The sequence below is a fragment of the Salminus brasiliensis genome, chromosome 17, assembly GCF_030463535.1.
Source record: "Salminus brasiliensis chromosome 17, fSalBra1.hap2, whole genome shotgun sequence".
NCBI classification, from domain to species: domain Eukaryota; kingdom Metazoa; phylum Chordata; class Actinopteri; order Characiformes; family Bryconidae; genus Salminus; species Salminus brasiliensis.
In genome coordinates, this window is record NC_132894.1 from 5,289,158 (window position 1) to 5,315,034 (window position 25,877).

The window sequence follows — 25,877 nt, forward strand, 5'->3', positions numbered from 1 at the left end:
ATCAAGAGTATCTTTGATAATAGCAAGAGCGGGCCAGGCAGCGGCCCTGCATCGAGCCAGCGCGCTCTTTCACTCCACTCACCATTCAATGGAAAGGAGGCCACAATTAGCAACAAAGCAGAGAAAATGCATCAGTACAGCAGAATCGCTCGCCGTGGCTCAACCCCCAGTGCCCACAGCCTTGTTAGAGGCAGGGCTAAAGTGTCGCTCAGGAACAATAGGCCGTGATAAATTACCCCCCGCCACCCCCCTCTCTCCCCTCAGACCCCCACCCAAAAAGATGTACAGCTAATTTTCAATTATACCTATAAATGCATCCCCAGATTGTAGATAAATTGGATATGCATGAAGAACAAACTAATAGAGTTGCACCTCCAGCTCAGCTCCAGCCGCTCCATTTGAGCTCAAAACAAACTCATTTGTCATTTAAACAACATCAGATCCATTTGCAGAGATAAACTCAGTGGGTAGATGGCTAGTGCACTCCTAAATACTCTATATCTGCATGAAGCATCAGTGTCTGGTTTATATTGATCACATCAGGATGCCTGATTTTACTGGTTTTACAGTGCTAATAAGAGTTGCTAGCTGTATTCATCTTGGACTTCTGGCCTAAACCCTTTAATTGCATTAATAACTCCAAAAAACAACAAAAAAAAAAAACAACAAAAACACATGAATACATAGTTTCTCCTCTTACTCTAGGCCGTAGTCGATAAGCCAGAACATGTTGGGTGTCTGATCTGCCTGTTCTTTAGTTTTACCCTGGAGATACGAGGCTAATGTAGCGAGATAACAAGCTTCCAGATAATGGAAACCTATACTTTTTTCTGTGTTTATTGATAACAACCACTATATATAATAATAAATATAATATACACTAATATATACTAATATATACTGCAGCCAGTCTAGACTTTACTGATCAGCTGCACACTGTGTGTATGTGAGGATTTAGGCCTGCAGTTTGCACCAGCTGCTAATCACTTGTTACCTACATAGGCCTCATTGCTCCAGTCCAGCAAACTTCAAATACCAAGCATGTCTCGGTTGATCAAGTGCAATTTGCAGTAGATGAGAAAATATCTCCATTAGATTTCTTTAGTGATTCTTTTCTTTGTTCTTTATATTTCTTGTTCTTTATTATTCAGTATGTACTTTGATTTCTTTTGTATCTTCTATGGATAATCCAGTATTCATTTATCAATATATACTATGAATTATCCAGTAACTACAATGAACTATTCTGTATGTTCTATGAATGTGTCAGTATCTGCTATGAATTATTCAGTCTCTATTACAAATTACTCAGTATTATGAATTCAATTATTCTATTATGAATAATTCAGTATCCAGTTTTTTAATATGTACTATTAATTATTCAGTACCTACTGTGAATTATTTAGTACATACTATGAGTTATTCTATTGTGAACTTTTCAGCATTCATTACATATATTTCAGTGTAAACTATGGATTATTCAGTATGTACTATATATATCTGAGTATATACTATGCCTTGTTCAGGGATTATGAATTGTTCAGTATCCAGTATGAATTTTTATATATATACTATCAGTCATTACAAATCTCCATGATAACTATTTTAGTGTATACTATGAATTATTAAATAACTACTATGAACTATTCTGTATGAGCTATGAATGATTCAGTGTCTACTATGAATGATTCAGTGTCTACTATGAATGATTCGGTGTCTACTATTGATGATTCAATATGTACTATAAATTATTTAGTATCTACTATGACTATTATGAATCGTTCAGTATCCAGTAGTAATTTGTCAATATATACTATGAACTATTTAATAACTACTATGAATTATTGAGTACATACTATGAATTATTCTGTAACCACTATGAACTATTCTGTATGTGCTATGAAGGATTCAGTATCCGCGATGAATTTTTCAGTCTCCATTATGAATTATTTAGTATCTATTATGAATTATTCAGTCTCCATTATGAATTATTTAGTATCTATTATGAGTTATTCAGAATCCACTATGAATCATCCACTGTAAATGCAGTGTTTAGTATGTTGTTTTACTGGAAGATTATTTGGCATCAGTGTGATGGTAATGGTGATGGTAAAGAAGCTCCTCAGTGCTCTATACTGTGAAACCACATTTTCTCATTATAGTCAGATTGGCTGACTCGAATGATTCGAGCCGCACAAACACTGTTTGCACAATTATGCTGTTCAGGCTGCTAAATTGGTGTACATTTCATGGGCAATTGAGGAAAGCAAAGCATTCATGTACACTCAGCTAACTGGGCTCTTACACCGATATGATGAGGTAATGATCTTTGTGCAACACGAGAAACTTAGATTCGGAACAAACTAACAAAGATGCGCCGCTGAATTAGAGAATGTAGAATTGGCAGCATAGGGGCTCCTGACTGGAGCAAAAGGCCGGAAATAGTGGCAGCAGATGGGGAGGGGGGGACGGGTAAAGATAATATGGAGGGCTTGGCAAATGAGCACTTCAGTATCTTGGTGTGTACGTGTGCTTTTGGAAATGTGGCAGAAGATGAAAGCCTAATGGAAGTTGGCTTAACTCGTGAAACAGCCCTGCTATATATCTGATTACTGTGGGGACAGTAATTTATTTTCTTAAATAAGGGAAAAATTGGATGGGATGAATGAAATTTCCCTGTCGTGGCGCAGTGATGGTACCGCGGGAGATTATGTATTTCATAATCATTCATCAGCAGTGAGAGTGTTCAGGCTTAGCATAATGGAATTCGTAAACTGGTTAGTCTGAACATGAGGCTGCGCTATCAGCAGGGCCATAAACGCTGCCTGCAAACCCACTAACACACTTTCACCGCCACACCGCATTAGCTGCTGCTGCTGCCGCCGCGGATATTTGATATATTTTTGGATGAGCACACTTTATTACGTGCAACTCTACATGTGTGTGCGGAGGGTCGTGTTTTTTTTTTGCTCTACACAACATTTACTGTTTACCTCCCGCACTCGTGCTCAGACTGGCGGCTGCAAGGTGGGGGGCTAGCTGTTAGGGGTTGTTTTGAATTTTAACAAATCTGTTCGAAATATGAAATGAAATAAAGACGGGACGACTTCTATCCACTCTTAGGAGCTGCAAACATCCCTGGACGTATCCTCTTACGACTCTTCAGCCGGAGGCCTGTCCAGCCACAGGCCTCTCCAACTGTAGACGGATTAGCGTATAAGCAAAGCCTGAATGTAACCCCTATTGTTCTTATGTTGGAGTTAAAGCTGAACCTGAGTCAAAGCCCTGATTCCCAGTCTACACAATGTGTCCAAATGTTTGTGGACACCCCTTCTAATGAATGCATTCAACTGCTTTACCAGTAGAAAAGGAGCATCATGCCTAATTCCAGGTGTGGGCCAGAGGGGTATAAAGCCCCCCCAAGCGATGAGCCGTGGAGCAGTGGAACTGCAATGTTCTCCGGAATAAAGGCTGTTGCTCCAGCCAATACTGTTTGGATGAGTTGGGGTGGTGATCATCATCCAACATCTTGATCACACTAACACTCTTCGCTGATGCAATCAAATCCTCACAGCAATGCTCTCCTCCAAAATCAAGTAGAAAGCCTTCTTCTTCCCTGGACAATAGAGACAGTTACTCAACAGAAGCAGGATCAACTCTTTTTAATCCCCTTAATTTCAGAAGAAACAATGAATGAGAAGGCGTCCAAATACTTTTGTGCATTAATAACCCATATGCTAATCTATATTTCATGGTAGTTCCCCGCACTTACGCTCTGAGGTACGCTGTCTGAGATAGCAGAGGTGCTTCTTCTTCACCAGTTTGGTCCATGTTCTGTCCATGTAAGTATCTTGGTGATGTGTACAAGCTGCTGACCCTCTCCACAGTGGTCCTATTGATGGGTAAAAAAGCGCTATATAAATAAATTAACATGTTTGGTACCCAAACCTTTGCACACGTCTGTATATTTAATAGTGAATGACTTCTTTATGACCCTTTATTTATGCACTTTGTGAGTTTGTACTGGTATGCTGTCTCTCTTGCCAATACTCCTGATACTGTATTGGTCTGATATTGATTTACAGTCAGATCCAAATCTGAGATTGTTAAAAAAAAAAAACAACAATAGAAATGCAGAAAAATTTAATCTGGAAAAACTGAAAGGGGTAAATATTCGAATGGAAGGGAATGCGGACCAGGACCAGGGTCAGACGAAACTCTCTCTGATCTGGTCTGATCTAGCTTCAGGATTCAAGAGGTTATTGTGATGTGCACAGCAGAAACAAGCAGTTACACGGTACAATTCCTCCATTTACCAACAATCTTATGAATATCAATATATAAAAAGTATATATATATATATATATATATATATATATACATATGAATCCCTGCAACCTCAGGCCATAACCTCAGGGGCACTACCATGGATTGGGATTAGCATATGGGTTATTAAGACACAAAAGTATTGGGACACCTGCTCATTCATTGTTTCTTCTGAAATCAAGGGAATTAAAAATAGTTGATCCTGCTTCTGTTGGAGTAACTCTCTCTCTCTCTCTCTCTCTCTCTCTCTCTATATATATATATATGAATCCCTGCAACCTCAGGCCGTAAATGCGGGGCACTACCATGAAATATAGATTAGCATATGGGTTATTAATACACAAAAGTATTTGGACGCTTGCTTATTCATTGTTTCTTCTGAAATCAAGGGGATTAAAAAGAGCTGATCCTGCTTCTGTTGGAGTGACTGTCTCTACTGTCCAGGGAAGAAGAAGGCTTTCTACTAGATTTTGGAGGAGCATTGCTGTGAGGATTTGATTGCATTCTGAAATTCATGTTTAACTTTCAAACATTCAAACATAGAAAAGAAGACCAGTGGTCTACCAGTCTGACCCCAATGTCTGTGCTGTCACTGCTGAAACCCGGTGACCCCAAACTGAAAGTGCAGTAAGGGAAAATTATGACATTTACTGCTGCATTTCAAAACATTAAGGACTTCAGAATCAATTCTATACATAAAGTCTCTCACTCTTTGGGCCAGAATATGAACAGCTTCTCATCCTCTCCCAGTGCATTCTATCATTCCCTCAGCCCTGTATATTTATATTCTTACAAATATAACATTTCCATTACATGAAAGCTGAAATTGAGACGTCTTTGGTGGGCGCAGTGTCAGGCCCTGATGAAGGTGATGAGGAAATAAGCTGGAGGAATGCTGAAATGTAAAATGTTCATGGAAGCGTTTCCACCACTAGGTGACACTAACAGGTTTCATCTGATACGGCTTTCTGCAGGATCCTGTGGAATTAAACATTGGAAGTGTAACTAAACTGAACCCTGAAAACACATCACATCATTTCCACATCATTAAAACTCAAATTATACACAGTCATATGTTTTACCAAACATAGGGGTTCTTTAAAAAATGCTGAGACACCAGGAGTGGCTTTATATTTTGCAAACACGTCCAAAACTAGAAACTTTAAAAATGGCTATAAATGATAAAATACTGTCAAACCAGCAACAGTCTACCTACCTTATCTTATCTTACCTCCCTGAGGACCAAAAGAACCTGAAGAAAGACCCCTGAGAGTAACCACGATTTAAAAAAAAGAGAACCTCTCTGAGAGCATAAAGAAGAACCTCCTTAAGAGCATTAAAAGGAACCACTAAGATGAACCAAAGCTCAAAAGTAGAACATGCAAGAGTGCATGAGGAAATGAGTGCATTGAGAGGAACCAACGCTCAAAACGAGAACTTCCCTTAGAACATGAAGAAAGACCACTGAAAGGAACCAACGCTCAAAACGAGAACTTCCCTTAGAACATGAAGAAAGACCACTGAAAGGAACCAACGCTCAAAACTAGAACTTCCCTTAGAACATGAAGAAAGACCACTGAGAGGAACCAAGACTCAAAAGGAGAACTTCCCTTAGAACATGAAGAAAGACCACTGAAAGGAACCAACACTCAAAACGAGAACTTCCCTTAGAACATGAAGAAAGACCACTGAAAGGAACCAACGCTCAAAACGAGAACCTCCCTTAGAACATGAAGAACATCACTGAGAGGAACCAAGACTCAAAAGAAGAACCTCCCTGAGAACTTGAGGAAGATCCACTGAGAAGAATCAAGACTGAAACTAAATATATGGGACAAAAGTATGTAGACACCTGCTCATCCAGGGTTTCTTCTGAAATCAAGGGTATTAATAGGGAGTTGGCCCTCTTTGATGCAGTGACAACTTTTACTCTTTCATCAAGGCTTCACACGTACTGTTTGGAACATTGCTGCAAGGAGGATTTGATTGCATTCAACCACACGAGAGCATCAGTGCGGTCAGGTTCTGATGTTGGATGATTAGTTCTGCACATCCAACTCATCTCAGGCGTATTGAGTGAAGCTCCATCACACAGAAAAGGCAGATCCAGGGTTTTATACCTCTCTATACCATCCTTGGCATTGAGGTTAGTGACCTTATTTGACCTCGTGTGTGGCTGCTCCAGGGCTTTTCTATGGAGCTTCGACAAACTGCGTGTGCGGAACTAGACACTTAAAGTCGTTAAACTGAATCGTTAGACATATCTAATACAATATTAATCACAACATGTGCCCTGTTATGTATCTTTTACGTGAAGTATTAGAACTGACCCCTCAATTGCACATCACAGTTGCAGAAGTTAGTTATATTAGACGGTACCGTGACAAGGCATAAGTGAAAATATGGAAACGCCGTGGTAAACCACAGGAAATGAGAGTGAGGTTCTGGATGAATTCTCACTGCTTTACTCATTTGATTTAATTCAGCTTTAAACCCTATTTCACAAACCCTGACCTGGGCTGAGGAGGGATGCTATGGTGGACTGTCCATTACTAAGCACCTCAGACAGGCCTATGACAGCCCAATAACTGACCTCATTCATTTTGTATGTATCACACAGTCATTTTGGACAGGTCACGTCCAAAACAAGAGGTCTTATAATAAACAATTCATGAAATATGATTAAAATACCCCCATATTTCGAAGCGGACGCTGGTTTTAATGCTCGAGCTGGTTGAGCACTTCTAGAAGTTTTACCCACGATCCCCTGCGTGCTCAACATGGAGGAACTGACGGTGGAGGTTCGTGGCTCCAATGGAGCTTATTACAAGGTAAAAACACCATTTCTAACATCTATTTTTGGACGATCGCGGTGGTGGTTATCTGTTAAGATGCATAACACCTGAAGCCGCCTGGTTTTAACACCAACCCGCCTGTTTTGGGCGATCCTTTCGGCGATGTTTGCGCTCCAGCGGAGGCTAAATGACAGTTGCTAGTGCTAAGCTAACATGCTAATAACGGGCTTCTGCAATAAAACAATAAACTAAACACTTCAGATTTCATCCTTTTGGCTTTCACACAGGTGTTGTGTTAAAGTTAACACATTTTAGAGCTGAGTGTGCGTTTAAGTGGTGCCGTAAATCGCCGTTGTTTGAGCTAGCACTAGCTAACCGATCTAGTTAGCCACACGCTAGCTAGCTATAGCTAACTGCTCTGCGTGTCTGGTGCTAGCCGGCTAGGCGAATTAATGCAATATTAAAAGGATTATCGCGCTTTTTATACCATTTTATAACCCCCCAGCTGTCGTGCAGATGCTTGGACTTGTTAAAATTACATCAGACACGATTTTAGACCATAGAAAGTCTTAAATTTGATGCCTTTGCTTTAAAGCAGCTAGCCCTGTAGAAGTTGGGGAGCTTTAACAGTAGCTAGCAGATAGCTACTAACTTTCTGATTTTCTTTTCCTAGTTTTTTCCCTGTCTGATCGTTTGTTTTTAGCTTTTTTTAGACTCAAAAGTGTGGTATTGGGCTTGATCCATGGCTAAAAATGAGTTTAGTAAAATATTAGTTAGCTAGACTTGCTCCACTCAATTCTGGAGAGATCTCCAGGTCTCAGTCCTTCACATTGACACTCAGATTTATTTTCGGCTTCATGTGGCAGACCAGGCTGGAAAAACCATCTGCTGAAGTTATTATTCTCCCCCTCTATCATCCACAAGTTATCCCATGCATGTCTCATGGCTCATTCGTATCTGGCTGCACAGCAGCTGTTCACTGTGGATCACACTGGCTGTCATCAGCTGCAGTAGGGAGCTGTTTGTGAAGGCACTTCTATTTTTGAGCTGCTGGGTTGGAGATAGTGGCTCTCGGCTTCATAGACACTTGCCTCTGAGGGGGAAACTGTGCTGGCTTGTCACAGATTAAAGGCTGTTTTCCTTTTACGGGAGTGGGGAATGAGGGCCTGTTGGTACGGGAGTGGGGAATGAGGGCCTGTTGGAGCTGAGGATGCCCCTCAGATCCCTCTGACGAGATCTTCTGAAGTTAACAAGCCACACTGTTGGTTTCCACGCAGTCTGCTTTCAGTTCAGCAGTTTCGTTTCTCTGGTCTCATGATTAAGCAGCCGGCCAGGCCAGAAAAACAAAACTGAAACCTGCAGCTCTGTATATTTGTAATGGGACGACAGCGATGTATGAAAAGCGGTATCCTTGTTATTGTCAGGTATAATAAGAGTGCTGAGAAACATAGAATTAATATATAAACATGTGTTGAACATAAAAAAGAGGGAAAAAAACTCTTCTGACTTTACATAAGATGGAAAGTAGGAAAAGGCTTAATTCTTAGTCACTTTGCAGAATTTCTATTGGTGTAGAGAACAGCTATACTTGTAAAGTGGTGGAAACTTTCTGATAGATTTCCAGTAAAGTACCGGTTACTTTCCATGGGAACTTTAGCTCGGAAACTTTGGGAATCTTTCAAGATGTGAACTTTCCATGGACATTTTGGGAACATTAGGAATTTATTGGAGCAAATGTTGTTTAGTATAAATGAACTTATCATACACTGACATCAATGTACTGTTTTTGTTTATCAACAGTAGACATGAAGGCACAACAATACAAATAAACTTACTGTGGGAATGAACGGGTAATTATGTGAATTAACGGAAATTAATGGGCATATGAATATGGGAATATTCAAAGATAAAGGTGAGCAACATAGATATAGTTGGTAAAAAATATTTACATAAGCATAAAATATATTAAAGCATTGGCTATAATAATTATATTATTATTGTTAGATATGATATATGAGATTAGATATAATTATATTATTAGATATGATGCCAAATCGGTTGAATAGCAAAGCTGCTTCTCAATCCCAGGCACATGGCACATTACACACTGAAGGGCTATTGAGACCACAGCCCCTGCATGCACTGTTAATTCCTCTATTACGTATGATTTCTAAAACTTGACACTCAAGTATTCCCATTAATTCCTGTTAATTTCACAACTTGGAAAATTCCTGGAACTTTGCAACCCCAAGGACAACTACATTATATTACATTATGGCCAGAAGTAGAAAAAGGCATAAAAGAAGATGCAAGGTTTTTGCATGACCCCTTACCGTCATTTGAGTTGCTGACGGGTGATGGGTCTCATTAATTAATAGGGGCAGTGGCGGCTCAGCGGTTAGAGTGCCGGGCTATCGATAACAGGGTTGTGGGTTCGATTCCCGGGCTCAGCAAGCTGCCACTGCTCCCTTTACCTTCTCTGCTCCCCGGACGCTGGAGTTGCCCACCGCTTTGGTGTGTGTGTACTCACTGCCCCTAGTTCACTAGTGTGTGTGTGTGTGTGTGTGTGTGTGTGTGTGTGTTCACTACCACAGATGGGTTAAATGCGGAGGACACATTTCGCTGTGCAGTGTACACTGTACAGTGACAAATACGTGCACCCGTACCTTTACCTTTAGTACCTCACAGCAAACAGACCTTTTAGGTCGTTTTTACATAGAAAGTAGTTAATAAACATTGAAAGTAAGAACAGTACATTTAGCACTACAGCTATGCCGCAGATATAAGCACGTTTTTGTTTTTTGTTTTTTTTGTGTAATTGTCTGTAATTAATCACAACATAACGAGACTTTGGCTGTTCCAGGGCTTCGTCAAAGACGTTCATGATGACTCGCTCTCCATTTCATTTGAAAACAAGTAAGTACAGCCTAATGCTAGTAGGACATGTTCCTGACAGTTCTTCTCCACAGTGGGACTTTGACCAAAGACATGCAGAGACTTTATATTAAAAAAAGCTTATATATAATCAAAAAAACTGACCATTGTTTGTTTTAAAGCTGGCAACCAGAAAGACAAGTCCCCTTCAGCGACGTCCGCTTGCCGCCTCCAGCTGACGGCAAGAATGAGATCGGTGAAGGAGAAGAAGTGGAGGTAAGCAGCTGTATATAACAGAACGCTTTAGTGGAGAGTTGCTGGAACACATCACCTTCAACTCAGAAAGAGCTTGTTAATAGGGCTGGTAAAAATACTATATCGTGATTTATTATTTATGCACAATATTTATCACAGTACATACAACCACAGACTAAAAACATCAGTATCTACAGATTCTTATAAACTGCTATTCAGATCCTCTCCTGTACTGAATACAGTGATTTATACTCAACATCCGCTGCTCTTCATCTAATGAACCCAGTCTAATTACACTGTTAGTAATGAAACCTGCAGCTGATCAGTGTTTAATAAGTACTGAAAGTCTCCTTCATATTAGAAAAGCATGTTATCGTGATGATAAAATGTATCACGATATGATAAAATATTGCCATATTGCCCAGCTCTACTTGTTAATTAGCTGATTAGCTGGATCAGGTGTGTTGGGAGCAGGCAGTGCACTAAAATGCCCCGATGTAAACCACAGATAAGTTTCGAATGACTCCTTCATAATTGACAGTATTGATATAGATTAATATTAGCGGTTGCTGTCATTTAATTCAGTAGTAAAGTATAGTGTAGTTTGAAATACTACATGATAAACATTGCAGTGTATGTGTAGCTCTGTTGTTGTACTACCTACTAATTAGTTAACCCCTCAACAACTCCTCAAATGCCCAGGATCCACCGGCTGGTCCAAACATCTATTACACCCTCCCATACCTTCAGAATACGTTAGCTAGTCCTGCACTGTAGTGCACTGGAGTAGTTCATGGATTAAGATAAGCTGGTAGAGTGTAACAAGGCAGATGGTTTAAGGGGTTTAAAGCTGGGCATTTGTAGAGTTGTAGTATCAGATATTTTATGTGTATCTTCAGGTTAATTTTTTACTATTAAAATCAGAGAATCTTTGATTCGGAGACTTTTTTAATAGTTTAGTAGAAGTGAAATGTTCTTATTGTGATAAATGATGTCAGAATATGCTTTATTGAGCGAGATATTGGTATTCTCAGTATATGTCTAGAACACAGATATAATGAAGAAAAATATGAATTTACACCAAGTGTTGAGCCTGTAAACAACTAGAGATGCCACAGATTAAAAACAACACAACAACAAGCTGATTGGATGTTAGCTGATTATGCCATTATCTTCATTATATTCGTTTTACCAGTATTTTGCTTTATTGCATATTTTATTTATTTATTTTAATAGACTTTTCTGGTTTTGCTGATGTGTTTTATCTCCTGCCTTTTTGCGGAACTTAGAAAACATGAAAACACTTTTCCATGAAGATATTTCATCATATCTCAGTGTTTCTGTCTAGGGAAGCAAATCATATGAAGCCCTGGCTCCATTTTCACTGATTATATTTTTGCTCATTGAGCTAATCGGATATTGTCAATATATGTTTTGAACGCTGGCAAAGTTAGGAGAAATATCTGGATTTCGTCCAATTTAAGAACCTGTAAACACAAAATAACAAAGAGCTGATAGGATGTTGGCCCAGTATGCCATTTCTTAGTTTTTTTTAACCATTAGTTTTTTCCCCTGCTGTTCCTCATATTAAATAATACACATAGGGATCAGTTCTTCTAATTTTTCATCTTTTTTTAGACTGTTTTTTTTGTTCTGCTGGTGCGTTTGATCTTCTCCTGCTTGTTTGCAGACCTCAGAAAAACCAAACATCGTGATAAACATTGTACACCCCGCAGATATCTCCTGTTATCGCAGTGTTTCTGTCCGTTTCAAGGATAGCAAATGATCTGAAGCTCCGGCTCCAGTTTTGCTGAGTCTGTTTTCTGTCTCAGATCTACTCCAGAGCGAATGAACAGGAGCCATGCGGCTGGTGGCTGGCGAAAGTACGAATGATGAAGGGAGATGTGAGTATGCAGTTAAACTGCGTCTGTTTAGCCTTGCCTTTCGCTTTCGTTTCCCCGGCATCCTCTGCTGTGTGTGTGTCTGTGTGTGTGTGTCTGTGTGTGTGTCTGTCTGTGTGTGTCTGTGTGTGTCTGGTTGTAACTTTCGCTTTCCTTTCTGCGCAGTTCTACGTGATCGAGTATGCTGCGTGTGACGCGACGTACAACGAAATCGTCACTTTTGAACGCCTCCGGCCCGTGAACCTCAACAAAGCCGTGACAGAAAACACCTTCTTCAAGTGCACTGTTCCTGTCCCTGATGACCTGAAGGCAGCGTGAGTGCGGAGTCCTGCCTTTTCTGGGTGTGATGATGATGTGTGTTGTGTGAGGCCGGGACTCTCGGGGCTCGCTTTTTAGTTCATTTATTAAAAATGACATGATTTTATAGAAGTTTATAAAGTTTACCAGTATAACGCTCTTAGTTTGTACTGCGTCACCCCAAACCTCACAGCCTCTGTAATGCGTAAGCTCTTCAGACTGAGCATGGTTACGTCCATAGAATAATTCCCGCCCTCTCTGAGCTCACTTCACTCTGATAGGCTGCACCCAGGTGCATGTCTTTGATTATTGACACTGATTTCAGTGAAAGATGATATTCGAGAGATGTTCAGGATAGAGTGAGGGACATAACGGCTGTGCAGTTTTACATTTACACGTCCTTTCAGTTGGGTAGAAGCCTTGTATCTCTACAGTGTAAGACTATAGCACCCACATTGTTACGTGGATAAATACGAAGGCTGAAAATGTACCATTTCAGAACATAGACTTCCAGTCTGTACAATATTAGAAAACATAATTAGATATAACAATAAATATTGTGATAAGTCTAAGAACAAAGTTAAGAATTTCACTGAGCCACAAAAATGAAATCACAATTTCATTGAATATTTACTGAATGGAAGAAATGCACTGTGGGCCTTTTAGTTTATCAATAAAGTTTCAGTAGATCAGTAAACCAGTTTCCTTCTAAAACCCAGAGCAGGAGAAACTGGATAGCATGACATGAGTCAGAAATGAGGAATTACAAGCAGATTACGGTTCCCATTACATTTTTGTGTTTTTGACGTTTTGACATTACGTGAATCTGGCAGTTCTTTAAATTTACATTTACATTTACGGCATTTAGCAGACGCTCTTATCCAGAGCGACTTACAAAGTGCTTTGCTATTTACCCAAGAAAACCTCAGCTAGTTAAAATAGACCAATAATTCAAAGGATACCTCTAAGCTTAGACATTGCTAAACACAAGACAATAAGGCGACCATAGAACTCTGTTCGCCCAAGTCCTCTCAGAAGAGGTGGGTCTTCAGTCCGCGTTTGAAGACAGCGAGCGACTCGGCCGCTCGGACACCCAGGGGAAGCTCGTTCCACCACTTTGGTGTCAGGACAGAAAAAAGCCTGGACACTTGTCTTCTGTGGATCTTAAGGGATGGCGGGTCGAGCCGAGCCGTACTTGAAGCTGGAAGGGCTCTTGGTGCAGACCGGCTTTTGACCATTGCCATCAAGTACGGAGGGGCTGGTCCATTCTTGGCTTTGTAGGTGAGCGTCAGGGTTTTGAATCTGATTCGGGCAGCTACAGGAAGCCAGTGGAGAGAACGCAGCAGTGGAGAGACATGGCTGAATTTAGGGACATTGAAGACGAGAATATTGTGTCAAATTGTGTCAAACATTTAAGGAATTGACCAATAAGATTACTCAAATAACGTGGGATAAAATCTTTTGCATTGGCTTCCATTGAAAGTTTAGAAGGCTTTTCCTTCTCATCTAAAGTGGATATTTGGGAGATACAAGGTTTTTGAGATGGGACTATGATTTTTCAGTGTCGTTGACACTGTATCGGAGCGGATCCCTACCTCTTACTGTTATTACTGTGAATAATGCTGTTCTGGGCAATGCATTAAGTTCCTCCCACAATCTCTCTCTCTCTCTGTCTGTCTCTCTCTCTCTCTCTCTCTCTCTCTCTCTCTCTCTCTCTCTCTCTCTCTCTCTCTCTCTGTGTGTGTCTCTGTGTCTCTGTCTCTAACAGGTGTGCGAATGAGCTTGCACACAGAGACTTCAAAAAGGCTGTTGGGGCAAGCCGGATAGTTTACAGCCCAGAGGCTGGCCAACTGGTCATACTGGTAGGTCCCTGCCTTTAATCAAATAGGCACTACTGATTAATGGCAAAGTTAAACATACTGAATAATTTCCCAGGAGTCCTCAGTTCTTGTTTTGTTTGAGGAGTAGTTGCAGAAATCATCAGATCTTATAATTTCTAATGTTAATCAGCCCGAGTTATTATACATTAAAGTAGAATGTCATGACTAAACAGGTTATAGGTTTTGCTCTCTCAGAATCATCTGTAAGCTTAAGTAGCTCTAATGGGACCTGGAATGTGGTTTTGGTTTTGTTGTCTTTATTAGTCTGTAAGTGAATCCACGGTGAAGCGGGTTTCTCTACTGAGTGACATGCACTTAAGAAGCATCCGCACCAAGCTCATGCTCATGTACAGGAACGAGGAAGCCACAAAGCACTTGGAGGTAATGTCATGCAAGCAGCTGTTTATTTTCTGTTGCTTCTGAGGGCCGTGACTCTCCTGTAGAGGAGGGCTGTGTATTGGCAAGATCCTGGCGATATGATATGATGCGCATCATGATCAAGGCATTACGATTCCATATATTGTGATACTGTAAGCAAGGTGATATGATTGTTTTATTTTTATCAAATGTACAATTTAAATCAAATTAAAAATGTAAACAAAACCCCATCATATGCAGAAAATCTGAGGAAGTCTGTTTTTTATCCAATCAGAACAGGCAAGAGTACAACACTGCTACCTATTGGCTGGGGTTTGAACGCAACACTAAATGACACCAATCTTTACATCTAAATATTAATTAATAATTAATTCTGTGTGTCTGAGAATCGATACAGTATTGCTAAACATAATATCAGGATACTTCGGTATATTGATATTTTCTCACATTCTTCCTGACCCTATTATTTGGATTGGATTGGATCTGCTAGATTGGCTGACAATTTATTTATATATTTATATATTTATTTCAACAATGTTTTTCTCGCTTTGCATTGATGTTTTTTTTTTAAATTTAAATTAATTAATAAAAGTTTTATATTTTATTATATTATATTATTTATTCATTATTTTTAAAAATAAATGATATGAAAATGTAGAATTTGAATTTTTATGCCCCCGATTCTGTATCAAGTCATTTACCATCTACCTTTCATGGTAACAGCTGATTTAAATCTAGGCATCCAAGTACAGCCTATCAGAATAAAGTGAGCAGGAGAAGAGGAGTAGGCTTATGGTGTAGACACACCCACATTTTAAATCCTTTTATTTTTCATTTATTTATTTATTTATTGTTCTGAAGTGTTCATAAACTAGGTGTGGTGGTGTTTTTTTGGTTAGAGGGTGCGGCAGGGAGCTGAAAAAAAATCCAAACTAACCTGTGTAGAATCGTGATATTTCACCAAATTTAAATGGTTAGAAAATGTATTAAATCTTAAATGTTGTATCAAATATGAAAATGTATCGTCCACCTGTACTGTATTTCTCCACGACCTTGAAAGCTAGCATTTAGAAAGAATCTAGCGTCTTATTGATTTTTTTTTTTTTTTGGGACGACCCAGACTACTGACTCACCCTTAATCATCATCATCATTGTGGTTATTATATTCAGAGCACAAAACAGCTGGCCTCAGCCTTCCAAGAGGAGTTCACTGTGAGGGAGGACCTCATGGGCCTCGCCATCGGCAGCCACGGCAGCAACATCCAGCAGGCCAGAAAAGTGCCAGGAGTGACGGCTATCGAGCTGGATGAAGAAAGCGGTACCTTCAGGATTTATGGCGAGGTAGGTGAACATGCTGACTAGACTTTATCTGATTTTCCATATCAGATAAAGAGAGCCTTCGTTTCTAGGCTTCAGGATTGTTGCAGGAACATGTTGCATCAATGTAATGGAATGAGGTTTTGGAGCCGATTTTGCAAATCAGACCATAAAGTTGCTAAAAGAGGGAGAGGATTGTACAGAATCCAGGACTTATTTGCATAACGTTTGTTACTGCAGCTGAGTTGGGACAGTTGTAATGATCTGTCGGCATGCATTGTTCTTCAGAGAGTTGCCACATTATTTTATTTATTTATTTATTTATTTCATTTATTTATGTCTTCCAGACTGAAGAAGCTGTTCAGAAAGCAAGGAATTACTTGGAATTCCTGGAAGAGTCTGTACAAATTCCTAGAAACCTAGTCGGTATGCAGCTTTCTTTCTTGTTCATTTTTTACCACATGATGTTCTAAAAGGATTCAGGATGAACTTAATTTATGAACTTATTAAATATTATTTTTAGGCAAGGTTATTGGCAAGAATGGCAAGGTCATTCAGGAGATTGTGGACAAATCTGGAGTGGTCCGGGTACGAATCGAAGGCGACAATGACAACAAACTCCCCAGACAAGAAGTAAGACCCCATTCTCAGTGCAGCTTTAAGCCAAAATAAATAAAAAATAAAAATAATTGTAAAAGAAACTGCATTTTGTTGTTGTCGGACAAAACTCTTGAACCTCCATGTTGCCCATTTTTTACTTTTTGATATCGTTTAAATCAGGCAGTTGTTGTTCCCCATTTCCAACTTTACATTGTATTATATAGATTATTATTAAAATGTACCCTTTACTTGTAAACTTGCTTTTTTGGAGAGTCTTGTGTTTGTTGCTGTTACAGCGACGATATATTCCCCAGTAATAATCTTGTATCTTCATAACAGGGAATGGTCCCCTTCACATTTGTTGGTACTAAGGAGAGCATTGGCAATGTGCAGGTCCTCCTGGAGTACCACATCTCTTACCTAAACGTAAGTAATCTTTGTGCTTGGGAAGAGTTGCTGTCCTGTTTCTCATTTAGACCAAGCTGTTTGAACCACACACATATGCCCACACATCTTGTCTAGTCCCTGTAGAGCAATGTTGCCAGAAGAATAGGACGCTCTGGAAGAGGGCTGGGCAATATGACAAAATTTATCACAATACGATAGAATATTCTAATCGTAATAGACAATATACTTTTCTAAGCATACAGTGTAATTAGACTGGTTTAATTAGATGAAGAGCAGCGTATGTCACTGTATTCAGTACAGGAGAGGATCTGAATAGTAGTTTATAAGAATGAGAATTTTTCGTGTATCACGAAAAAAAGTCCTTAAATATCGTGATATAGTATTTTTACCATATCGCCCAGTCCTACTCTGGAACAGATAAACATCAACCTGTTAGCACCATGGGCTAGAGGGGTATAAAGCTCCCAGCATTGAGCTGTGGAGTAGCAGAACTGTTCTCTGAAGTTAAGGTGCTCCATCCAGTACGTTTGTTATGAATTGGGGGTGAGGTTGGTGGTGATCAGCCAACATTCTGACCTCACTGAATGCAGTCAAAACCTCACAGCAATGATCCTCCAAAATCTAGTAGAAATCCTTCTTCTTCTTTTTCTTCTCTGGATAGTAGAGACAGTTACTCCAACAAAAGCAGCATAAACCCCACCAGTTAGCATCACGCCTGTCTCCAATGCTTGCCTCACACAGCATTTAGGTGTTCATTAACGTGCTTTCCAGCACTGTACGACTCACCGCAGGTCTCCGATCAGATTAAAGGGTCATTTTTAAGCAGCACCGTGTTTTGTTACTCTGCAGGAGGTGGAGCAGCTGAGGCTGGAGAGGCTGCAGATTGATGAACAGCTGCGGCAGATTGGGCTGGGCTACCGGCCCGTCCCTGGTCGCCCTGCAGACAAGGATAAGGGCTATAACACAGACGAGAGCGCGCCCAATGCCCCTCTGCACTCCAGCCGCTCCTATGCTGGCAGGGGTCGCGGCCGCAGGGGGATGAACTACACTTCAGGTTACGGTAACATCTTTGTAAACTAACACTACACAGTACTGCACCTTCCTAACATGTATTGGGGTAGTTTTAATAAAGAGATCACAGTACATATTAACAATAATTATTATAATATTTTTACAATAATTATTTTTATTCTAAGCAATAATAATGCTTGTGATGTATATTTAAATCATTGTTATTATATATGTGGATATAATACGTAATTAGAATAGCACACCTAAGAAAACTACATGCTAACTGTAAGAAATGGAGCTCAGTAAGGCAATGAAATCACAAATTCCTTTAAAATCTCTGTCTTTAGGAACAAACTCTGAGCATTCATATGCCTCTGAGACCGATTCGGAGCGTAAGGACGAGCTGAGTGACTGGTCCCTGGCCGGGGAGGAGCCGGAGCGGGGCATCCGGCCACAGAGAGACAGCCGGAGGAGACCTCCAGTGAGCCGAGGCCGCGGAGGACCAGGGCTCAGAGGTCGTGGAGCAGGGAGAGGGTCCAGCACCATGAGCTCAGGTAGATTTACTCTTCTGCAGAAATGTATGATTGATCTGAATTGATTCGCGTTGATTCACATGGATCCTGGAATGTTCTAATAATATTTGAGTAATTATTTGGACAAAACGTATCGGGCTGTTTTTGAAATGTTAATTGTGTAGTGTATTGTTTTTATTGTAGATATTCCACTACTGTGCCAATAGTGGCACATATTTGTGAATTTAGTATATAAAAAAATACTGAATATTTATTTGTATATTTATTAAAATTTTAATAGAAATCTGTGATTTCATGATTCTTTGACTTTACAGCGATTCAATTACACTACAATTCAGAGATCCACACCCATAATACATGCTCCTTTACTATGCATTTTTGTTTTGTTCTTCATACTTAAAGAGCAGCACCAGCTGTCTTTTAACCCCCTTCCTTTCCCACAGTAACATTAGCCATATTTAAATAACAGCTAAAGCCATTAGTCTAGCGTGTACTCCAGCTAGCTGTCCGGTGTCCTCTCATCCGGCCAGCGGACCATACCGTAGCATGACTACATTTACCAGGGAATGCCTTAGCTGGACAAACTACCAGATACCAGTTTTTGCTACTTTATGTTTGTCATTTTACTAGTGTTGCTCTTTAAATAAATAAATAAATAAATATATATATATATATATATATATATATATATATATATATAAATAGAAATATTGTAAATATATAATAGAAAACGTGCTTCTCAGAATTGCAAAAAAAGAAAAAAAGCAAACATTTAATGATAATAATTGAAAACACAAAAAGTTAACTTAAAATAATGAGATTTAAAAAGTATTACCAAAAAAACAAACATTGAAGATGATGAGTGAAGAGGGTGATGAGTGCATCCTTGGGTCCCCCACCCAAACAGACTTGGACAAAGCAGTTGTCTTTGTCAATTTATTTGTAAATTCCATCTTCTCACACAGTTGATTTGTCATCTATCAAAAACTATTTTGGAATGGTTCAGAAACCAAAGTGAACATGATGTCACTGGATCAGTATTTAGTTCAGCTAAAAAAATAAATAAATAAATGTGGGTTCCTTGTGCGCATCCACAGCAGTCACTCTGATTCCTGCCCTGGAGCCTTGAACGTTCCCAGATAACCTTTCACACAGTTCCACAGTGATACTACTATCTCAGGCCGCGCTGTCGTGCCTGGAAGTGTAGTTTGGAGATGGGCACAAACAAGCTGTCCGGTCACAATAACGTTCTCAAGGAATAACCAGCCTCCAAGTGCCGTGAGGTCCACGAACAAAAACAAAACCCCACCAAAATGCATCAAAACAAGCCTCAGAGAGACAAACACCAAGGAAATGTCCAAGTGTGCTAATGTATCCACATACAGTTCACAAACAAATGGTCTGAATTACAGTACATTATTACAGGGGACGGTCTGTATACTCTACAACACTCGTCATCTTCTCACAGTGAAGGGTCTTCTCAGCATGAAGGCATCTTCTGTTAGAATTTGCCGTAAAGGCAACTGAGTTAGTAGTGTATAATAAAGGAGTAATGAGGAACAGCACACAACCAGTACTTGGCGCTAGGTGCGCATGGTACCCTCTGAATCCCAGCCCTATCGGTTGGTGGCTGCTTCAAAAAATGTTAGACATCAGACAGATGTTTGAGCTTAACTTCAATGATGTATTTATGGACCTTGAGAAAAGCCTCTACAAAGAAACGTTATTTCTTTTTAATGATTTAATATCTATCACCCCTTCTAATGAAAGCCTACAGCTACGTAAAGTTTGGCCCATTGCTGACACAGATGTGCGAATGCTCAATGCACTGCATTGTTTAATATTTAAGAAATATTAAAATTCTGATACGGGATATACTGTCTTGCATAATATAATATTAAGGTTTATTAATATTAATTGTCATGATGTTAAATGTGTATTTATGCTGAGTTGAACTGTGTTTCATGTCCTCTTCATTGGAAACCAGTGCAAAAAAGAAGTACCTCCAGAACCTTTCCTGCTTTTTCCTCAGTTCTCAGAGATCCTGACCGGAACCCCTATAGTCTCCTGGACAACACGGAGACGGACCAGACAGCGGACACTGATGCCAGCGAGTCTCAGGTGAACACGAGCCGGCGCAGGCGCTCACGCCGCCGTCGCACGGACGAGGAAGCCACGCTGATTGACGGCATGAGCGAGTCTGACAACGCCTCGGTCAGCGAAAATGGCCTAGGTAAACATGCCCATCCCTGGAGCTTCTCATTATCCTCCTCACACATATATACACACTCACACACACACACACACACACACACACTCACACACCATTTTCTGAATATTAGTCATGGGGAACCTTAGGTGTAGCTTTGACCCCTTTCACACCAAAATCCTGGAACATCACTAACTACACAGATTACAGTGCAAACATGCGCAATTCCAGTTCCTGTTATACGCCTGGTTGTTTTGGGTTAGTAGTGTAGGTGTCATTTTTCAGTAGCTTTAGGATTACTCTGACTCCTAAAAGCTACGCAGTTGTAGTTGTAGCATGTGTTTTGCTTAGTTGTAGATATAGGTTTCCCTTAATCTGCTGCATCTGAGTTGTGTAAGCTTCTTTTTTTTTTTTTTTTTTTTTTTTATAAGAGCAGCGCTTCAAGGCTGTGTAAACTGCAGTAGTCCTTGGCTCCTTCCCAAATGCACTCTTTCTAAAAACTAAACAGAGGTCATGAAGTGGACCTGTTAAGGTCTCTGTGTTAGTACTTTGTGGAGTAACTCTGAGAGAGGGCCTCTCCCTGTTGTAGATGATGCTGAGGCTAAACCACAGCGGCGTAACCGTAGCCGCCGCCGCCGCTTCCGCCCTCCAGAGGAGAGGCAGCCAGGTAACAGGTGGACATGGGTGCTGGTGTATTGATCTGCATGGCTCAGTGTGCCTGGATTGACCCTCTAACCAGTTTTTAAACCCAACACATGCAGATTTTGTGCTATTTTGTGCTGATTTGCTACATCTGGCTAGTAGCTATAAGGATATAGGATAGCAAGGATATAAGCTATAGGATGGTCTTGGTGTAAAAGCAGGTCTCCACAGGCCATAGAAGGCTTACTCATTTCTTTTATTTTTGCATACACCCTTTCGTACCATTATATTAATACCACTGACGAGTGAGGTGAAAAACATTAGATATCGTTCTATTATCGTTCTGTTATTCGGAAAGAGAGAGAGAATGCATCAGAGGAGAGGAGAGTCCGTACGCCCATTAAGCTGAAGCAGAAGGGCGGTGACTTTTCTAGGCTTGTCCCGCCACTGAGAGACACGGACGAGGTGACGCAGGTAGATTTGGTGATATTTTAGGTGCGTCATCTGCAACCATTTATATTACATCAGCGTGCGCACAATCCATGTTCATCCACCTGAATGTAAAAATGACAGGTGAAGGTGGAAAAATTACTCTACTGAGCAGATCTATCACAGTTATTACGATCTGCATCACTGCAATTCATAGTTTCCTTTCTGGGGATGCAGCCAGGCTACGCAGATTCCACTGAGGTGCGTAAAGGACCGGTTGGAAGATGCTTCTGTAAAGGTGATTTAAAAAAGATGATTTTTATTTAACATATTCCAGCTAAACGGGACAGATTCTGCTCTATTTGGGGGTTGGGGGAAGACCTTTCACCTCCTGTAGCCATACTTCATATCCTCTTAGTATTGCTCAGGGCATGGTGTGAGTGATCTGTTATAGAGCTGGGCAATATGACGATATTTAATCATATTGTAATGGATTTTGTTATGGTGATAAGAATAAGCTCCTCTAATCATATGGAGGAGACTGGTAGTGCTTAATAAACACTGATCAGCTGCAGGTTTCATTACTAACAGTGTAATTAGACTGGGTTCATTAGATGCAGAGCAGCAGATGATGAGTATAAATCACTGTATTCTGTACAGGAGAGGATCTGAACAGTAGTTTATAAGAATCTGTAGATACTGATGTTTTTAGTCTGTGAATATATGTATCATGATAAATGAAAAGTCTTTAAATATCGTGATCTAGTATTTTTACCATATCGCCCAGCCCTACTATGTTTTTTATCCATAACGTTTCATGGTTTGGATTTAGGATAAGAATGTAAAGCTTAAAGTGTCGTGTTGTTAGTGATGTACTCACAGTGTGCTCTTTTTGTGGATTAATATTAATCTACTAACGGGTCACTGCTGTGTTCTGGGTGGAAATGTGTTGAAACGAGTGTGAAGATGCTGCACCAATGGGCCTGCCTCATACACCATCAGTGTCCACTTATGAGTTCAGCTAACTTCCAACCTTTTTATTACAGCATGTTCGCCAGAGTTGTTTGCTGTCTGCTTTCTGCAAGTCTTGACTTTTTTTTTATGTTTCTTCTTTTTGCAGTTACTGTGGCTGATTACATATCCCGAGCTGAATCAGAAAGCAGGCAGAGAACACCGAGAGATCTGAAGAAGAATAAAAAGGATTTGGTAGGTCAGAATTCCTTTGTTTCTGACGGATTTAGTTATGTTTTGTTATGTAGAGCATCAGATTGTGGCTCAACCCAGATTATTCAGAACTTGAAAGGCTGTCTGATGGTACAGTGGAAGTGCAGAACTCGAGCCTAGTTCTAGTTTACCAAATGAACACACTGTCCTGCAACAGTGATCTAGTCAGCGACAGATATAATCTCCCCCATGTGCTCCTTTCCTCTTCTGTCATTTAACAGGTGGCGTTAGGCTGCCTCAGCTTCCTGCAATGGGTCCAAAAATTCAAACTATCCCAAAAAGCTGTTTTTCGCACAGCAAACAAACCCAACCATGCTTGAGTTTGATCTGGACCAGGATCCCAGAGTCTGAAGATCACCCTAAGTAAAATGGCTGTTTACAGCTGCCATTAACATAGTATTGTTGGTGATTGGATCACATTCGGATTTCGCATGACCACGTAAGAAACCAGGTGTACACCTGAAAGCATTGGAATTGGGAAGAAATTGGAATACAACCGGAACACTCGAACCACATTCGGAGGCAGTCTGAGACTGATCTTGTCCAGGTTTGAAGTGTAAACGGTGTAAAAGTGTTTTCTGCATTTGGACACAGGAAGGCAAGTGAGAATCCGTCAGTCAGAAACAGCCGTCTTTGGCTTTCTCAACCGAGGCTTAAATTCAGATCTGTCATTTTAATTGGTTTGAGGATCCCCCCCCCAAAAGTAGATCCAGATATGATCCGGATAGTACATGTTAACGTAGAGCTGGGCGATCTGGAAAATTTTATTTCATGATATTTAAAGATATTTTTACGATATACGATATGTGTAACAATATGTTGTCTTGTAGACAAATTGCACCAACAGTGTAACAATTTTTAAAAATTGCTGTCCAAATATTCTCCCATACTGAGTACAGTGATTTTTACTTAGAATATGCTGCACTCCATTCAGTTAAATAACTACTGATTACACTCTTTGTAAAGAAACGTGCAGTTATTCAGTGCTCTTTAAGCACTGATGATATCCACGATAACATTTATCACTATACGATACAATATTGTCTTATTACCCAGTTCTGTTAGGCTGAGTGTTTTTTACCAGCATATTATGTTTATCCTCTTGTACAGAGCTGATGGCAGTGCAGTCTTACCACTGTCTGACTTGAATTTGACAGCTGGGTGGAAATCTGGTTGTAATCTACCTCATTAGGGGATGGACCTGGATTTACTGAAGCTAAATCCTGTCAGGCTGACAAACATTCATTCATTCAGTTCACAGGGTTCATACTCTTTAACCAATTTCAGATCCAAGGACTTCATGATTTTTTCAACTACAAAAAAAACTAAAAAGGACCCTGTAGAAAGGACCCCACGCTAGTAGCGGATGATGAACATGATGCACGTTCATGATACCACGGCCAAAACTGGGCATGGTCCTATGAAATGGTCATGAATTAGCATGGTCTTATGAAATACGGGCAGCGATTGGTTGTTTTGAAAAAATATGGTACTATAAAGGTTTGTGTTTTGTATTATTATATAAAATGACAACAGGAGCTCATTACAATATTTTACAAGCCTTGTTGTATTTTACAATTTTGTTAAGTAAGTTTTCAAGGACTATTCAGTACTGGATTTTAGCATGTTTATTTTCCAGGACTTTTCAGGTTTTCCAGGACCTGTCAAAGTCAAAAGATTTCCTCCAAACTCACCACTGGACTCTCATGTTCTCGTCCACAGGGGCAGGTGGAGAGCATAGCGGAGCACGGAGTCCCTAAAGCGGTGAGCAACGGCCCCAGCGCCAAAGGAGACGAGCAGAAAAATGCAGAACAAGCTTCCACAGACACGACCCCCAGTGCCACCGGCGAGGGGGACAAGCCCGCCGTTAACGGACTCTCCTAAGCAGTTTGGTCTGTTCTGGTTCATTAGAATTTTTTTTTTCCTTTGTTTTACGTTTTTCCAACAAAAAAAAAAAGTCATAACCTTTACATTTTTACAATAGTGCTTGTACAAGCTTGCCAAAGATAGACATATGGACTTCCAGATTTTCTACTGCACTTTTCTGTTCCTTCGCCATGGAACAGGTAGGAGGGGAGGAAAGATGACAATAATAATAATAATAATAATAAAAAAAAAAACAAAAAAAACAGTTGAGCCCTGAAGAGACGAAAACCGAAACTTCATTTACAACAAATTTGAGTACGTCTAAGTACATGATCAGATGTTGTGCCTTCAGAGAGTAGTTTCACCCTCAAAGCGGTCGGCTATAAGGAAAATGAAATGATTAATTAAAAAAAAAAAAAAAAAAAAAAAAAAAAAGGCGTGGGAAGATCCCAGATATCCTAATACTGGAAAAGGAGGGAGAGTTAGCTGCATTTTGTTTTAATATGCAACCACTTCATAATTGAGAAGGGGAAGGATATCTAGAACTTGCAGTCTGGAAGAGAGGATGTTATTGCACTGAACTGTAACTTCTTTCCCTTTAGAATAATGTTCTGACTGGTCTGTTTTTAAATGGTGTATGGAGGACAAAAACAAACAAACAAACAAAAAAAAAACCACTCCACCTGACTTTCGGAAAGATCGATTTTGTTCTGATTCATCGCCTGTCGGGCTGTAACGATGATGACAGTGACTGTTTAGCAAAAGAAGCCTTGTTTTGGTTTATTTATTTTTAAATGTACAGTATTTAAAATGAGAAAAAAACAACAAAAACAAAAGCAGTTATTCTTTTAACACTAAAGCGGCTGCCTGAACGTATTTGCACGCAGGTAACAATTTGGACTACTGAAAGATCAACTTCCAGATTTTCTGTT

The 25,877-nt window shown here is 40.0% G+C and overlaps 1 protein-coding gene across 3 annotated transcripts; it reads left to right on the forward strand.

The window, feature by feature from the left end:
• Positions 1–7,042: 7,042 nt before the first annotated feature.
• Positions 7,043–25,781, forward strand: fxr1 (FMR1 autosomal homolog 1). 3 transcript variants are annotated; one of them, XM_072659809.1, is made up of 17 exons: positions 7,043–7,157; positions 9,985–10,037; positions 10,178–10,271; positions 12,083–12,154; positions 12,317–12,465; positions 14,217–14,310; positions 14,593–14,709; positions 15,877–16,047; positions 16,371–16,449; positions 16,547–16,656; positions 16,963–17,049; positions 17,881–18,091; positions 18,390–18,596; positions 20,608–20,808; positions 21,374–21,451; positions 22,976–23,061; positions 24,802–25,781. In XM_072659809.1, exons 1-17 carry the CDS (start codon positions 7,107–7,109, stop codon positions 24,961–24,963), a joined length of 2,022 nt encoding a protein of 673 aa, XP_072515910.1. In that variant the 5' UTR covers positions 7,043–7,106; the 3' UTR covers positions 24,964–25,781. The 3 variants fall into 3 exon arrangements, with proteins under 3 accessions (XP_072515910.1, XP_072515908.1, XP_072515909.1); XM_072659807.1 differs by lacking the exon at positions 21,374–21,451 and having other exon boundaries at positions 7,047–7,157; XM_072659808.1 differs by lacking the exon at positions 21,374–21,451 and having other exon boundaries at positions 7,047–7,157; positions 17,881–18,085.
• Positions 25,782–25,877: the final 96 nt, after the last annotated feature.